General features: G+C 39.9%; 1 protein-coding gene across 2 annotated transcripts in view; it reads right to left on the bottom strand.

Annotated features, from left to right (window-relative positions):
• The window catches only part of LOC126267375 (28S ribosomal protein S27, mitochondrial), a 45,552-nt gene extending 42,829 nt beyond the window's left edge, over positions 1-2,723 (bottom strand). Inside the window, exon 1 of one of the 2 annotated variants that reach the window (XM_049972556.1) lies at positions 2,564-2,723. In XM_049972556.1, the coding sequence (XP_049828513.1) occupies positions 2,564-2,636 (73 nt within the window). In that variant the 5' untranslated portion in view covers positions 2,637-2,723. The remainder of the gene's footprint in view (positions 1-2,563) is intronic. The other variant, XM_049972557.1, reaches the window with a different exon arrangement.
• Positions 2,724-19,191: the final 16,468 nt, after the last annotated feature.

Here is a 19,191-nt window from a genome sequence, read left to right as displayed (position 1 = left end):
TGTGGGTTTAATAAATAAAATGCACAAACACACACACAGAATTTCTAGCTTTCTCAAGCGACGGTTGCTTCTTCAGGAAAGAGGGAAGGAGAGGGAAAGACGAAAGGATGTGGGTTTAATAAATAAAATGCACAAACACACACACAGAATTTCTAGCTTTCGCAACCAACGGTTGCTTCTTCAGGAAAGAGGGAAGGAGAGGAAAGACGAAACCCACATCCTTTTGTCTTTCCCTCTCCTTCCCTCTTTCCTGAAGAAGCAACCGTCGGTTGCGAAAGCTAGAAATTCTGTGTGTGTGTTTGTGCGTTTTATTTATTGTGCCTATCTACCGGCGCTTTCCTGCTTGGTAAGTCTTGGAATCTTTGTTTTTAATATATTTTTCCCATGTGGAAGTTTCTTTCTATTCTATATATATATATAGACACACACACACACAGTGGTAAACATTACCTTCCTGGATACAGGTACATTGGGCCTTTCACTTATTGGAGGTCCTACCTTCGTCTTTGAATTAAATTTACTTGTGATGGAGTTTTGTGCTACATTAATACAATGATAATTAAATATAGTAACAGAATTAGATAATCAACAATTTCATTTCTGTGTTTTAAAGTGATTTTATTACTTGCTTTATCGTGTCTGCCTGTATAATCATTAATAACTTTCCTCATTAATTTCATTTTGTTGTTTCTCTTTCTGATTTAGGGATCACTGTGGTTCTTTTTTACCGCAACTACAGCTTCCCTGTACTTTTTCATATAGTACTTCAAGTGTGGTTTCAAGGTAGTATTTTGCTTTTCACATTTCTATAGCATTCAAAGACTTTCTGATGACTATTTGATTTCACTTGTAATCCATATATTTGAATTTTTGTTAATTTTCAGAGGAAATGAAATATTATAGCAGTCTATATAATTAGACAAGAACATACTGCATTTTATATCTACATAACCATTGGTTTCTGTATCCCATTTTGCATTTTTAAAACATGATATTAAAGACCATAATGCTGTCATCATTAATTAATCTTCTCTCAACGTAGTTCTCAGTTATATTTCTTACGAGATTTTTTAAAATTAATTTAAATGCTCGATGATTAGAGAAAACTGCTTTACTAGTACATATTGATTTATCAGTGATCATTTGATCAATACTAGTTTCATTTCTGCTGGTGTATCTGGTGGCATTCTCTGCATTTACATTCATACTATGTTTTTAGCAGATTAACATGTTTCTGCCCCTTTGTGCAGCTGTTCTCGAAATTAACATTGAAACCTCCAGTATAATTTTGTATTTTGATTGACTATTTAAACAGTTTAGAAGGTTTTCCAAATCATCAGATAACAGTTTCAAATGAAAGTAGCATCAAGTGTACCTCAAGGAAATATATCTGGTTAGTTGCTAAATATAGCTCCAAAATCATTTGACTGTTGAGGTGTGTGTCTACTAGAACGTAAACTTCCGCACATCACTTTCAGAAGCCACACCTGCAAATTCTTTGGCTTGTCAACATCCTCAGCTAGTTGAGTTCCACAAGTTTTTTCAACTTCCAGGAGTAGCTTCTGTAAATTAGTGGAAACAGTTTCTTGCATCTTGCTGCAAATACTTGCCAATTTTTCCAGTTGCAGGAATTTGTTCTCAAACTTCCACAAGTTTTGTTTGTCAATACTGGTACAAAAATGTCTGTGTGAAAAAGGAGAATGTACAAAGACAGACGGGCCATAGCTAATATAGCACTGGAACCCGTGAACATTTATAATTGGCCACAGTCAACTGAAGAAATGCAAAATGAGTGTACTGATTACTTTGTGTCAACAGAAAGGGAAGTAGAATGGCAATATAGATGTCTTTAAATTTTAGCAGATTTTTGGTGTTAACATAAATGATTTACATTATAACAAAAGTAAAAATACTGTTCATAGAAATCAAAGGGTAATTAAAAGGGGGCCTCTTGGCAAGGTACTAGCCATATTTTTGTATCCCGTTTTCAAACATTTGATTGTAAAATAGACAAGAGATATTTAACAATTGCATATAACATACTCAGAAATTTTCTTCAGCATTTGATGACAGCAGCCATTTGTAATTTAGTAGCTACTGAAACTGGTGAGGGGTGGGACCGGAGCCCTTCAAAACAAGTAATACATCAGTTCCTTTAAAAGGGAGATAAAAGTTCAAGCAAATTTCTCTTAACAAGCTTCAGTTCTTCTCACAAGTCTTGAATCCTTCATTATTCATCTGCATTATGTTAACTTTATCTTCATTCTAGTGATGTGACCAAGAAGATGGACAAGACGTCTGCAAGGATTTGTTTGCTTCATAGTTATTATATCCTAGCGATAAAAAGTGGGTGAACGAATTTGAATGACAGTTCTTTTCTGATTCCAGTATCTGAATTTATTTATACTCTTATATTTACCACGACTTGATGTACTGGTTGACTTAAAGCTCTAATAGTCGCCAATAGTTGAACAGTGTAGTACGTCATACTAACACCATGAGGCTGATTATTTCGTTTTACCGCCACGCAACGTTTATGCTACACATTATCAATAAAACTTACCTTCTTTTGTAATATATGATACTGCTTCACATCTCTTACATAATGATAGTACTTTCCTTACAGCCCTAAACATTGTGAACTACATTACAGAACACAACACAAGACCATAGCAGACGCACAAAGCGTTTGTTTACCGAAATATTATTCAAATATCTTTGACCAGAGTTAATTTTTCCCACCAGAGTTCAGTGTATACCACCACGGTGGAGCGAGGCCGAAAATAATAATAATACAGGGTCATAGCGGGAATGACTAGTAGCATGCTACCCCAACTGAAAAAAAAAGAAAAACTCAGGACAGAAAACAACAGTTGATACACAAGTTCCGCTGAATTGAAGGAATTTCTTGCACCAAGAAAACGAAGTTTTATACTTCCACGTAATAAATCATTATTGACCACAGTATTTCGCGTTTCATCTAAGGGCTCAACGACAGCAACAAGCCCCTGAAACATAAAAAAGTTTCGAAACTCGTAAATTACTTTTGTATGTTTCTGATCTCAATAGCAACTTCTCGCAAAAACACTGTGGCTTTTCAAATGCAGCTCATTTAGTTACCCACTCATATATAATGAACGTTGATCTCTAGTTATTTCTTCAACTTTTGCAAACTTTGTATCAGTAGCTCGACTGCAACAAACACAATGGCACAAATAATGTCTATTTGCCTTGGCAAGTTACTCCATGAAAAGCGCTTAATGCCTATAGGGTGCTTGCACATACAAACTGCCTGATGCAATAGATAGGGCCAGCATTTGATTGACAAATTTTCAGAGTATTCTGGTATTTGGCTTTATGTGGGCATTAAGGGTGTACACCCTGCAAAGTGTGCATTTGGAATGCGGAAAAATAATTGCTTGAATACCACTGTGTGATCTGTAATTAGGGCAATCTTGTATTCCCAGTTCCTACACGGGAGATCCTAGGGGGAGCAGAGGAGAGTGTATTGTACAGCTAGGTTTGTCAATATTGGTTCTCCAGATTGTGTATGTAGTCTTTCGTGGGACAGTTGACGTCTGTACACAAGCACCTGTCAGTTTAGGGTTTTCAATTTCTATGTAAATTCCCCCACAGAGGAAACAAAACTGTTGCCATTCAAGCTGCCCTTCTTTGTATACCACACATTTAGTATATCTTGATTATAGTTGATACCATACTTGGATTTAGTGTTCAGTTCCAGAGAGTTTACAGTTTGTCAATCTCTCCCCCCCCCCCCCCCCCCCTCCCCCAGATGTAACTTAATGTTATAATTTACACAATATAAATCAAAGTGTGCATTCATCATTAACAGAATTTCTTGTAACACTAGGACTGTGAACACAGATCTGCATACTGTAACCTCTAGTATATGAGTATGTAAATGATGTGGAATGCTACAGCTACCAATCATTTCTCTCTGCATTTGGGAAAGTCAGTCTCTCTGACCTTTTTCTTAGTGAAAGATCTTTCACTTACTGTCTAGTTTTATTCAATACCCTGTAATTTCTGATTCTGGGTGTGGACTCATGAAGCATGTCAGATTTATTGTTGGCAGAAACTATGAATGGGTGCCTTTTCTTAGCTGGAATGTTTTTTGTAGCTAGTCAAGCTGCAAGACCATCCACACTGTCTAGCCGTTTGACAAGCAATTAGAAAGTATCCTCTGGTAATTATAGCTTGTAATTTTTTAGAATCCTATCCAACTCTAAGATCTTCATTTTCATGCTACTTTAATCTCTGAAAGTTTATTATAGATAATTTCAACTTCAAAAAGCTAAGGTCAACATTAACATTGTCCACAGGTCATCATTATACCCTATGTCATCAAAAGTATCCAGACACCTCGAAAAACATATGATTTTCATATTAGGTACATTGTGCCGCCACCTACTGCCAGGTACTCCATATCAGCGACCTCAGCAGTCATTAGACATCGTGAGAGTGCAGAATGGGGCGCTCTGTGGAACTCATAGACTTCAAACACTGTCAGGTGATAGGGCGTCACTTATGTCATATGTCTGTACGCAAGATTTCCACAGTCCTAAAAATCCCTAGGTCCACTGTTTCCAATGTCATAGTGAAGTAGAAAAGTGAAGGGATACGTACAGCACAAAAGCGTACAGGCTGACCTCGTCTGTTATCTGACAGAGACAGCCAACAATTGAAGAGGGTTGTAATGTGTAATAGTCAGACATCTATCCAGACCATCACACAGGAATTCCAAGCTGCATCAGGATTCACTGCAAGTACTATGACGGTTAGGTAGGAGGTGAGAAAACTTGGACTTCACGGTCATGTGGCTACTCATAAGCCACACATTACACTGGTAAATGCCAAACGACGCCTCGTTTAGTGTAAGGAGCGTAAACATTGGACAATTGAACAGTGGAAAAATGTTGTGTGGAACGATGAATCGTGGTACACTGTAGTGATCCAATGGCAGGGTGTGGGTACGGTGAATGCCTGGTGAACATCATTTACCAGCGTGTGTAGTAAAATCCGGAGGCAGTGGAGTTATGGTGTGGTCGTGTTTTTCAGGCAGGAACCTTGCAACTCTTGTTGTTTTACGTGGCACTATCATAGCACAGGCCTACATTGATATTTCAAGCACCTTTCTGCTTTCCATTGTTGAAGGGCAATTCGAGGAAGGTGATGGAGCACTCGTTCATAATGCTCAGCCTGTGGTAGAGTGGTTACATGACAATAACATACCTGTAATGGACTGGCCTGCACAGAGTCCTGACCTAAATCCTATAAGAACACCTTTGGGATATTTTGGAATACCAACTTTGTGAAACCGACCGAAATTGATACCTCTCCTTAGTGCAGCACTCTGTGATGAGTGGGCTTCCATTCCCCAAAAAACCTTCCAGCATCTGACTGAACATATGCCTGTGAGAGTGGAAGGCTAAGGATGTGCCAACACCATACTGAATTCTGGCATCACCCATGGATGGTGCCACAAACTTGTAAGTAATTTTCAACCAGGTGTCTGGATGCTTTTGACCACATAGTGTATAATGTGAACATTAAGGGTCCCCCCACACTTACCTGGGCCACTCCTGAAGTTTTTTATACATCTGTTGAAGCCTCTGCATCCTGCACTAACATATTATGTTGCAACCTCCCTCCCAAGAAATTTTCAGTCCAGTCACCAATCACATTTTCTATCAAATATTAGCATATCTGGCAATGCTTCACAACTGCTAAATAGGCGTGGGAAATCAATGTATGTCCTAATCTTCTGTATCCCCACAAATTGTGTCAGGTTACAAATTTTGGCTTCTCACTGTTACTTCGCTCACTCTGAGGGCATGGCACTTGAAAATGTAATAGACCATATAGAACAATTACTTCAATTGTTTGCATGTGTATTTTCCTGCTGCTGGTTGGAGAGCAGATTGTATTAGCTATCCAGTTGTGTCTGTTCTGCTCCTGCCACTTCGTGAATAAATTCTTTTATCTGTCCGATTATGTGTATTCTCCAGCTGCTGCTGTTCTCTGGTTGCCACTTGGTGAATAATTTTTTTTGTCTGTCCAATTACATTACATAATTTTTAATAAATATTCAGATGGACATAGGTTGTATATTTAGGAAAGTAACAGTTTACAGGTTTTTTCTTGGAACAGACTGCAAAAAAATACTGTGCTGTTAAAATGTGTGGTTTCGTTTTCTTTCTCACTGTTAGTTTTAACTATAACAGCAACAATTAGATAAATTGTTACTCCAAGTATATAATTTTAAACAAAAATTATACACACTAAAATGTGTCATGCTGTTTTCTTCCTCACACTCATTTCTAATAGGAAACTTGCCTATATTAGGAAGATTGTATTTCTGGCTTATCGCTAATGATTAAAATACAACTACACAATATGATTTATTTGAAACTTTGTGATGATACCCCTTGATTCCACCACCATCAGCAGAAAATATTACCAAACTAGGCGTTTGTATGACAACTACAAGCTCAGGCAGCAGAACCTGGGAAAGGGAAACAAAACCAGATGTGCAAGTCAATCTACAGTGGAGTGTGAAATCCGTATACAACACTGTAACTGGATATGACTCTCAGATACATTTGTATGAACTGGAAAGTAAGCAGCAGCCAACTGTATGGATGTTCCAAGAGTAATATAAAACAACAAAAGTCGTTTGTTCATGACTTCTTTCTGTTCCCTATATGGAAACAAAAAACGTATCGATAATGATTTTTATCTTCTCCAGAGTCTGTTGAATCCTTCCAAAACCATATTACTGAAGTACCAACAATAAAGTGGGAAAAAATGCTTCCAGAATAGCTTCAAACAGTTGCAGAAGTGTATGAAATACAGAGGCAAATATGTTGAGAAACATTAAAACAATTTGTACAGGGTCTGCCAGATTAAGTAGTAGGGCATAAAAAGGACATGGCTTCAAAACAAACTGACAAATTTATGGAAATACACATTGAAAACAAAGAAAAATATGCCATTGCATATAACATACACCTTTTATTTGGTTCTGAACATAATACCATACAGGTGGTTGCAATCATGTTCGACACAATCCTCCAGGTGGCAAATGAAAGCTTCTGTCACCCCATTCAGCTTTTCAAAGGCATTTCCTCCACAGCTGTACCAATCCCTTCCTTGAGTCCAGCCACAGTATGAGGATGTGAAGTGTACACTTGATTCTTCAAGTATCCCCACAAGAAGTCAAGAGTAATCAAATTGGGTTACCATGTTGGCCAGTAAATATCTCCCACAACAGAAACCAATTGACTAGGAAAATAACAATACAAGACATCTGAAGATACATGGGCCGTATGAGCTGTTGCCCCACCTACTGGAACCATATGGAACTGTTCAAGCACCCAGATGAGATTTAATCAAGACAGTTTTCTTCCTCATTTTTATTGTCTACAGTTCAGAAATCCACACACTTGTCAGTTGCAGCAGATCAGATATTGGAGATATTAATCATTTAATCTTCGCTTCTCCCAAGTTCCAGCAATATATGGAACAATAAATACTCATGTAAATGAGAAATCAAAGAGCATCAGTCACTTGAGCATTACTAGTCTTTTAATACAAAATGATAAGGTAGTTCTTAGATGTCTGATTGTTGTTGTTGTTGTGGTCTTCATTCCTGAGACTGGTTTGATGCAGCTCTCCATGCTACTCTATCCTGTGCAAGCTTCTTCATCTCCCAGTACCTACTGCAACCTACATCCTTCTGAATCTGCTTAGTGTACTCATCTCTCGGTCTCCCTCTACATTTTTACCCTCCACACTGCCCTCCAATGCTAAATTTGTGATCCCTTGATGCCTCAAAACATGTCCTACCAACCGATCCCTTCTTCTAGTCAAGTTGTGCCACAAACTTCTCTTCTCCCCAATCCTATTCAATACCTCCTCATTAGTTACGTGATCTATCCACCTTATCTTCAGTATTCTTCTGTAGCACCACATTTCGAAAGCTTCTATTCTCTTCTTGTCCAAACTAGTTATCGTCCATGTTTCACTTCCATACATGGCTACACTCCAAACAAATATTTTCAGTAATGACTTCCTGACACTTAAATCTATTTTCGATGTTAACAAATTTCTCTTCTTCAGAAACGCTTTCCTTGCCATTGCCAGTCTACATTTTATATCCTCTCTACTTCGACCATCATCAGTTATTTTACTTCCTAAATAGCAAAACTCCTTTACTACTTTAAGTGTCTCATTTCCTAATCTAATTCCCTCAGCATCACCCGATTTAATTGGACTACATTCCATTATCCTCGTTTTGCTTTTGTTGATGTTCATCTTATATCCTCCTTTCAAGACACTGTCCATTCCGTTCAACTGCTCTTCCAAGTCCTTTGCCGTCTCTGACAGAATTACAATGTCATCGGCGAACCTCAAAGTTTTTACTTCGTCTCCATGAATTTTAATACCTACTCCAAATTTTTCTTTTGTTTCCTTTACTGCTTGCTCAATATACAGATTGAATAACATCGGGGAGAGGCTACAACCCTGTCTCACTCCTTTCCCAACCACTGCTTCCCTTTCATGCCCCTCGACTCTTATGACTGCCATCTGGTTTCTGTACAAATTGTAAATAGCCTTTCGCTCCCTGTATTTTACCCCTGCCACCTTTAGAATTTGAAAAAGAGTATTCCAGTCAACATTGTCAAAAGCTTTCTCTAAGTCTACAAATGCTAGAAACGTAGGTTTGCCTTTTCTTAATCTTTCTTCTAAGATAAGTCGTAAGGTCAGTATTGCCTCACGTGTTCCAACATTTCGACGGAATCCAAACTGATCCTCCCCGAGGTCCGCATCTACCAGTTTTTCCATTCGTCTGTAAAGAATTCGCGTTAGTATTTTGCAGCTGTGACTTATTAAACTGATAGTTCGGTAATTTTCACATCTGTCAGCACCTGCTTTCTTTGGGATTGGAATTATTATATTCTTCTTGAAGTCTGAGGGTATTTCGCCTGTCTCATACATCTTGCTCACCAGCTGGTAGAGTTTTGTCATGACTGGCTCTCCCAAGGCCGTCAGTAGTTCTAATGGAATGTTGTCTACTCCGGAGGCCTTGTTCCGACTCAGGTCTTTCAGTGCTCTGTCAAACTCTTCACGCAATATCGTATCACCCATTTCGTCTTCATCTACATCCTCTTCCATTTCCATAATATTGTCCTCAAGTACATCACCCTTGTATAAACCTTCTATATACTCCTTCCACCTTTCTGCCTTCCCTTCTTTGCTTAGAACTGGGTTGCCATCTGAGCTCTTGATATTCATACACGTGGTTCTCTTCTCTCCAAAGGTCTCTTTAATTTTCCTGTAGGCAGTATCTATCTTACCCCTAGTGAGACAAGCCTCTACATCCTTACATTTATCCTCTAGCCATCCCTGTTTAGCCATTTTGCACTTCCTCTCGATCTCATTTTTGAGACGTTTGTATTCCTTTTTGCCTGCTTCATTTACTGCATTTTTATATTTTCTCCTTTCATCAATTAAATTCAATATTTCTTCTGTTACCCAAGGATTTCTAGCAGCCCTCGTCTTTTTACCTACTTTATCCTCTGCTGCCTTCACTACTTCATCCCTCAGAGCTACCCATTCTTCTTCTATTGTATTTCTTTCCCCTATTCCTGTCAGTTGTTCCCTTATGCTCTCCCTGAAACTGTGTACAACCTCTGGTTCTTTCAGTTTATCCAGGTCCCATCTCCTTAATTTCCCACATTTTTGCAGTTTCTTCAGTTTTAATCTACAGGTCATAACCAATAGATTGTGGTCAGAGTCCACATCTGCCCCTGGAAATGTCTTACAACTTAAAACCTGGTTCCTAAATCTCTGTCTTACCATTATATAATCTATCTGATACCTTTTAGTATCTCCAGGGTTCTTCCACGTATACAACCTTCTTTCATGATTCTTAAACCAAGTGTTACCTATGACTAAGTTGTGCTCTGTACAAAATTCTACTAGGCGGCTTCCTCTTTCATTTCTTAGCCCCAATCCATATTCACCTACTATGTTTCCTTCTCTCCCTTTTCCTACACTCGAATTCCAGTCACCCATTACTATTAAATTTTCGTCTCCCTTCACTATCTGAATAATTTCTTTTATTTCATCGTACATTTCTTCAATTTCTTCGTCATCTGCAGAGCTAGTTGGCATATAAACTTGTACTACTGTAGTAGGTGTGGGCTTCGTATCTATCTTGGCCACAATAATGCGTTCACTATGCTGTTTGTAGTAGCTTACTCGCATTCCTATTTTCCTATTCATTATTAAACCTACTCCTGCATTACCCCTATTTGATTTTGTGTTTATAACCCTGTAATCACCTGACCAGAAGTCTTGTTCCTCCTGCCACCGAACTTCACTAATTCCCACTATATCTAACTTTAACCTATCCATTTCCCTTTTCAAATTTTCTAACCTACCTGCCCGATTAAGGAATCTGACATTCCACGCTCCGATCCGTAGAACGCCAGTTTTCTTTCTCGTGATAACGACATCCTCCTGAGTAGTCCCCGCCCGGAGATCCGAATGGGGGACTATTTTACCTCCGGAATATTTTACCCAAGAGGATGCCATCATCATTTAATCATACAGTAAAGCTGCATGTCCTCGGGAAAAATTACGGCTGTAGTTTCCCCTTGCTTTCAGCCGTTCGCAGTACCAGCACAGCAACGACGTTTTGGTTAATGTTGCAAGGCCAGATCAGTCAATCATCCAGACTGTTGCCCCTGCAACTACTGAAAAGGCCTCTGCCCCTCTTCAGGAAACACACGTTTGTCTGGCCTCTCAACAGATACCCCTCCGTTGTGGTTGCACCTACGGTACGGCCATCTGTATCGCTGAGGCACGCAAGCCTCCCCACCAACGGCAAGGTCCATGGTTCATGGGGGGGGGGGGGGGGGAAGATTTGTTTTTGTTAGTAACTTTAAAATCTGACCATGGACCAATAGAGAAAGTACGACTTCCATTTGAGTGGTTAATTAATAAAATTTTCTTGCATGATATCAATTTTCAACAAAATATTGGAATTAATATAACTGTATCTCAAAAAGTTATGACTGTGCAAAGAAGACACATCAAGTTGCAGACAGGCACAATTAAAAGACACTTACATAAAGCTTTCAGCTACAATCTTCATCAGTAAAAGAGAAAACACACACACACACACACACACACACACACACACACACACACGCACGCATGCACACACAACTGTCAACTCAAGCATCTCGGGTTGAAAAGCAACCATTGCATAGGATGCAGGCAGCAGTCTGGAAGGGGTGGGGAAAGAGACGAACTCTGTCTGGTGAAGTGTGTAGGGACTAGACTGCCAACAGGCACAGTGTCAGGAGGTTGTGGAGCAGGGAGCTGGGGAAAAAAGGAGCAGAAAAGGACAGAAGTAGGGAAAGATGGGCAGATGCATTGGCAGAGGGCTGCTAATAAACAGGGTGGGTGATGAGAATGGGAAGGAGGTGACAGGACACAGAGGTGGAAACTGTTTGGTGGAGGCTGTGATCATTATGAAAGTGACCGAGCGAGGTGGCGCAGTGGTTAGACACTGGACTCGCATTCGGGAGGACGACAGTTCAATCCCGCGTCCAACCATCCTGATTTAGGTTTTCCGTGATTTCCCTAAATTGCTCCAGGCAAATGCCGGGGTGGTTCCTTTCAAAGGGCACGGCCGACTTCCTTCCCTAATCCAATGACCTCACTGTCTGGTCTCCTTCCCCAACACAACCAATCATTATGAAAGTGGAAACTGTGTTGTCAGAGTAACTCCTATCTATGCAGTTCATAAAAGTTGGTGGTGGTGGAGGGAAAGATCCAGGTGGCTCAGTTAGTGAAGCCGTCATTGAAATTATGTGAGTTATGTTCAGCTGCATGTTGTACCACAGGGTTGTCTACTTTGCTCTTGGCCACAGTTTTGCGGTGGCCATTCATCGTGATGGACAGCTGGTTGGTAGTCATACCAATATAAAAATGTATAAATAGCTATGCAATGATTGCAGATCTGGTAAGTGGCATGGATGCTTTCACAGGTGGCCCAGTCTCAGATGGGATATGATAAACCTGTGACAGGACTAGAATAGGAAGTGCCGGGTTGGTGGATTGGGCAGGTTTTGCACCTGAGTCTTCCGCACTGATATGATCTTTGTGGCAAGGGGTTGGGATTAGTGGCATAGGGATGGACTAGGTTGTTATGAAGGTTGGGTGGGCGATTGAACACCAGTTTAGGAGGGGTGGAAAGTATCTCGGGTAGGTTGACCCTCATTTCAGGGCATGATGACAGGTAATCAAAGCCCTGGCACAGGATGTGGTTCAGTTGTTCCAGTCTGTGGTGATACTGGGTGATAAATAAGAACACTCCTTAGTGGCTGGTTCTTGGGGGGGGGGGGGGGGGGTTGTAAGGGGAAATGGCATGGGAGATCTGTTTGCGGACAAGGTTGGGGTAGTGTCCATCTGTGAAGGCCTTGGTGAAAGCCTCAACATAATGAGCAAGGGGGATTTTGTCACTGCAGATACACAATCCCTGAGTGGCTAGGCTGTATGTTAGGGATTGTTTGGTGTGAAAGGGATGACAGATGTCAAAATGGACTCAGGGCAAGAAACCTCGCCTTCATTCCTTTACAGCCTCAACACTTCCTCTCCCATCCACTTCATGTGGTGCTCCTCAACTCAGAATGCCACCTCCCTAGATGCTGACCTCTTCCTATCTAATGGTTCCCTCTGCACCTCCATTCACATTAAACCCACCAACCACCAATAGTACCTGCATTTTCATTTTGATAGCCGTCATCCCTTTCACACCAAAAAAACCCTCCCATACAGGCTAGCTTGCGTGTGAATGGTGCGTTTCTCTCTCTTCCTGATGAAGGCTGTAGCTGAAAGCTTTATGAGTCTTTTAATTGTGACTGTCTGCAATCTGACCTGTCTTCTTTAAGGTAAGTAGCAATCTGGCTTCCTACATTGAAGGTATTCCAACCTGGAGCTTCCATTGTTTGATCTGAGATATGACTGTGCAATTTTTTACTTATTACGCCTTTATTCAGAAATTAAGAAGCTTTTCCCATCCTTGATAATACTGAAGAAATATTCTTTTCCCATTTTTCAGTAATTTGTACATTTATTTGTTTAAAAAAAATAAGTTTGTCATCTTAATTGATGACTAAATGATGTATTCACCCTGAAGGCCAAATAGGTGTAATAATAATAAATAATAATAATAATAACCCAGAACCTGTAATTCTGCTTACGTATACCACTGTCTAGATGGAAATGTGCCTCATCTGACACCAGTATGTTGTTTTGCACTGGTGGGTTGTCAGCTAAAAGTCCCAGGAAGTGCAAGGGTTCATCAGGCAACTTTATCTTGTTCAGTTAGTTTCTTTATGACCTGCAATTTGTATTGGTTATCATGGATCAATCTCATGTTATTAGAGTCAAGGCATGTACGGCAGCAGGATGGTTAGAACTTCGGATAAGTGAGACACATACTCATCCACTCACTCTGCAGCCTGCTACACCCTTCATTGCCCTGGACTTTTATATTTTTCACAAGATGCAGTAGTCCTGAATTTTTGCACCAACTGAACAATCGTCCAATGATCCAGGTCTTTATCATTTCATTTCAACTCAAAATGGTGACAAAAGAGATGCAGAACAGTGACAGGGGACTCTTAATTTTTAAATGCAACTCAACAGCAAATATTCAATGCTTTGATCTCCACAAAGGCATAATTACAAACAGCCTTCTTTCCTCAATGCAATGCATGCATACTTATTTCATACAGGCACAACAGTGACACCATACAATGTGACTCAAGTCATGCTGTTCATTCTGCTCAACCGTAAAAATGTTTTCCTTTCATTGTTTAGCAGAAACTTAGAAAGGTGGCACTTGTAAATAAAGCTCTCTCTTCCTGGCACAAGGTACTACTGATGCAGATGTCAGCCATTTCTCTGTTCTACTGGAATTTGTACCAAAATTCTTGTAAAGTAAAATTGGATTTCAGGTGCTGCAAGAATAGTTTTATGAAATAAATTTCTGATCTTTGTGCCCATGGTAAAATTTTTCCCCATCGTTCAACCACTAAATTTCACTGAATAGTGTGACCAAGTCTACATTTATCATTCTGTGACACTAATTTTCCTTTCTTTGCTAAATCTGGTTGTTGCTATGCGACCACCTGTGTGTTCACATATAGTTGGATTTGAAAATAAACTATCAGTAGTTGTTGTGCTCTGTCCTACTGACTGGAATTATTACTGTGTGCAACAAATCAAACTTGTACATCAGTAACTCTACTGGCTCTCAGTCCACACTAATATGAGAACAATACTGAAATCTACTCATACAATGCGTTCCTAGGTAATTGTACTATGTGTACTTTCTCTGAATTCTTAATGAAGTTTAAAACTTTTCTGTTGGAGCTTTTACTGTGTCAAACACCATAATCCAAGTTTTTGCATATAACATTGAAGAACAATAATCAACAAAGAGCAGCTCAATATAGGTACTTTGCAGTACCCATTCAGATCTAGGGATGTTTGTGTCCCTGCAGCTTATATACTGGGTCCAATCTTTCTTAATATTTGACTTGTTATGTCATATAAATGGACTATCTTAATATAGGTACTTTGCTTAGTAGTAGTTGATGATGATCATTAAGTCTGCAGAACATTAAGCTAAACACAGATGTTGAAATATGAAGTAGACTGAACCACGGATAAAGTGTGGTACACTGCAAGTTACATCTGCATCAGTCATCATAAACAAGATGTACATAATATTACCTCTTGCTAATGGAACCAAATTTAAGTGCTGTTAATTTCCCTTGAATAACTTGATACCATACTGACTTGGGGTGACTCAATAAAGGAAATGGCTTGTAAAACTCAAGTCAAATATATGATCTAAGAGAACTACCCTTTGAAACAGAGGAAGCTGGAATCTCCTCTCGGCTCTTATCGCATCTCTGCTAGTAATTAATTTTTTCCTATATTCCTTTAACTAGGATGAGTTTCACTTGGATTTATTGTACAGCCTTATTTTTAAAGTGTTGATTCTGGCAATACAGGTAATTTTTATGAAAACTTTATCAATTAAAAATATTGATAATTGAGCTACTTAATGTAAATCAAGTTTAAATTTCTAGTGAGTTAATTGGCAGCTCTGGTAATAATGGTGCCACCCATTAGAAAGACTGACATTCCAACTTTGCTGGAATCTATTTTGATTTATCTACATACAATCAACTTATGAGATAATTAACATTAAAGCTTATGACCAGTTACACTTCCATTGTAGATTTTACCTCTGTACTTATTAGATTTTGCTTTCTGCCATTATACCTTCATTGAACTGATTTGTTCATGAGCACGATGATACACCTCAATAAATGATTAAACCATTACTTAAAATTTTTGCGTAATTTACCATAATGAACTCTTGAATTAGGTACAATGGTTTCATTAACTTTTTTAATCTGTTAACTCACAACCTATTTCATACAGTAACTGTTAATACTTATAGTACACCGTAAGTAGCTTAAGAATGTTCAGGTTATAATACCAACAGTACTACAAAAAGGATAGACTGCTGCCCACAGTAATGACGACTCAATGAGTTACAGGCAGGCACAATGAAAGGCTGTTAAACTCTGAGCTTCGGGCCAAAGCGTTCTTCAGAAAGGAAATACACACAGTCAGACAAGGGAGTAAAACTCATGCACACAACTGCTATCTCTGGCTGCTTTTCAATTGATGGAAGTTGTTTAAAGTGGACGGTAATTGAGTCTTTTGCATCACTTTGTGTTTCATCATGTTGATGACTATGTAAAAACTCAAGTGTGTGCACTATTTACATAATCTATAGCCAGTGTTCGGCTAATATTGTGTCTAAAATGGACTGTCTTCATGTAGTGATTATGTTATTGATACTGAAGTGGAGAGATGGAGGTACATACTTCCATAAAAACATGTGGTGTGACACTTGATCTTGTAATCATAATGTTGGTGGTGGTAATAAATGTAGGGAAAACCCACATTACTTGGAAGTCTGCGTAGTGTATATCATTTGCACAATTCGTCCTTAATGGATAATGCAGGTAGGCACTGTCTTGTGTTAATATTCCAGTGCTAAAATGTTTATTATGCACAATCACACAGCATAAGGCACCACACTGTGTGGTCATCAAATGAGAACCAATGCTTTTTTTTATATTGCAAAAGAGGGCAGTGAAGATAATGTGCAACATGACACACAGAGGTCATTGTATATTCAGCTTTACAAAACTTCACAGTATGGCTGCCATAGCATAGCCACACATTCAGTATCAAGAACAAACATGATCTAATACAGTTCCGTTATAGCTGGACAAATAATGCACAAGTCTTTTCATACAAGTTGAAATCTTCACTGCCTTACCTAAGCCTAACATACCACAATGTTAAAAAAATATAAACCACATAAAACTGTGTGTCTGTTTTCTCTCTTATGCTGAAGAAACGAGGCATTCAAGACTAGATAATGTTAAGGCACTCACTAAGCAATATTGAGATTTTTCCACTTTTTGTATCTGCCAGAAGATGTCAAAGCCACTAGCAGAGTAATATTTGAAGAAACCATACATCAATACAAAACACACAATTTTTTGTGCTTTAATATGATAAGCCACAAAACAATATTATGATGCAGAGGAAACAACATGAGGTGTGTGGAAGAAAAAATGAATTATGGAACTGATAAGGAAGCCGATTGTTATGAGAGTGAATCCTCATGTGATGATGCTTAGGCAAATCCATATGATATCACATTATCAGAGGTAAGCATCAACAAAAGGTAATTATGTGGCTTGCCATATTATTGCACGTGACTGTGGCTTATCAGGACGTGCAGTACTATATGTAACGTTGACTGTCATGAGGCTGGTGGTGGTCAAAGCAGAGTCTTATACCTGACACTGCATGCTCACCGGTGGCCACAGCAGGACATTATGCCGAACGCCAAATGCCTAGCCCGGTGCGGAAACATCCATCACTGTGCATGGGGCAGTCAATGTGTTAAAAAAATACCAATATTTAGTGGAACCATTTACTATAGGGCTATTTTCTAGATATTTATCTCAAGCCCTTAACCATAACAAGTGTTATACTTGTAATAGGGACCACTGAAGTTGAGTTGAGCTATGGTGATCCCTGACAGATGTAGTAGGCTGGGCAAAGCAGCTTCATGCTCCTACTTCAACCAATCATGTATCACGCATCTGTAGATGTATCTCTGGCAAAGGCACAGTGTTGTCACAGCTACACAGATCACTATTGCTTTTGCCTGCAGCCATTAGCACTATGCATCTGAAAGTTGGAACAGCCCTGTTGGCTGTCCAGGATCATCTTATACAGACTCAACTCTACTACATATGCCCACTATAGGGATTATTGTGGTTTGTCATTATATAGCTGTTGAATTGCTGTATTGTCCAGTGTAGATTCATGCTGCTGCTGTTGTTGTTGTTGTTGTTGTTGTTGTGGTTTTCAGTCCTGAGACTGGTTTGATGCAGCTCTCCATGCTACTCTACCCTGCGCAAGCTTCATCTCCCAGTACCTACGGCAGCCTACATCCTTCTGAATCTGCGGGTGATGGAGCCCCTTAGGAAAATAGCGGAAAGGTCGGGGAAGAAGGCCAGTGTTCACTCTGTCTGCTTGCCGGGGGGTCTCATCCGAGATGTGGAGGAGGCCCTACCGGCGGCGATAGAGAGCACTGGGTGCACCCGACTGCAAATTGTTGCTCATGTCGGCACCAATGACTCTTGCCGTCTGGGTTCAGAGGTCATCCTCAGTTCGTACAGGCGGTTGGCGGAGTTGGTGAAGGTGGAAAGCCTCGCTCGCGGGGTGGAATCAGAGCTAACTATTTGTAGTATCGTTCCGAGAACCGATCGCGGTCCTCTGGTTTGGAGCCGAGTGGAAGGCTTAAACCAGAGGCTCAGACGATTCTGCGGAGAGCTGGGGTGCAAATTTCTCGACCTCCGCTATCGGGTGGAGAAATGTAGGGTCCCCCTGAATAGGTCAGGCGTGCACTACACACCGGAAGCGGCTACGAGGGTAGCGGAGTACGTGTGGAGTGCACATGGGTTTCTTTTAGGTTAGAGAATTCCCTCCCTAGGCCCGACAAGACGCCTCCTGAGACGCGGCAAGGCAGGAGTAGGCAAAATGCAACAAGGAATAACAATATTAATGTGCTAATAGTAAACTGCAGAAGCGTCTATAGAAAGGTCCCAGAACTGCTCTCATTAATAAACGGTCACAACGCCCATATAGTACTAGGAACAGAAAGTTGGCTGAAACCAGACGTAAACAGTAATGAAATCCTAAACTCTGATTGGAATGTATACCGCAGAGATAGGCTGAACAGTGAAGGGGGAGGCGTGTTATAGCGATAAGAAGTGCAATAGTATCGAAGGAAATTGACGGAGATTCGAATTGTGAAATGATTTGGGTGAAGGTCACGGTTAAAGCAGGCTCAGACATGGTAATTGGATGTCTCTATAGGCCCCCTGCCTCAGCAGCTGTTGTGGCTGAGCAGTTGAAGAATAATTTGGAAAATATTTCGAGTAGATTTCCCCACCATGTTATAGTTCTGGGTGGAGATTTTAATTTGCCGGATATAGACTGGGAGACTCAAACGTTCATAACGGGTGGCAGGGACAAAGAATCCAGTGAAATATTTTAAAGTGCTTTATCTGAAAACTACCTTGAGCAGTTAAACAGAAAACCGACTCGTGGCGATAATATATTAGACCTTCTGGTGACAAACAGACCCGAACTATTTGAATCAGTTAATGCAGAACAGGGAATCAGCGATCATAAAGCGGTTACTGCGTCGATGATTTCAGCCGTAAATAGAAATATTAAAAAAGGTAGGAAGATTTTTCTGTTTAGCAAAAGTGACAAAAAGCAGATTACAGAGTACCTGACGGCTCAACACAAAAGTGCAGATAGTGTTGAGGATCAGTGGACAAAGTTCAAAACCATGGTACAATATGCGTTAGATGAGTATGTGCCAAGCAAGATCGTAAGAGATGGAAAAGAGCCACCGTGGTACAACAACCGAGTTAGAAAACTGCTGCGGAAGCAAAGGGAACTTCA

This window comes from Schistocerca gregaria, chromosome 4, assembly GCF_023897955.1.
Source record: "Schistocerca gregaria isolate iqSchGreg1 chromosome 4, iqSchGreg1.2, whole genome shotgun sequence".
In the NCBI taxonomy this organism is placed as follows: Eukaryota; Metazoa; Arthropoda; class Insecta; order Orthoptera; family Acrididae; genus Schistocerca; species Schistocerca gregaria.
This window is presented reverse-complemented; position numbering and strand designations above follow the sequence as displayed.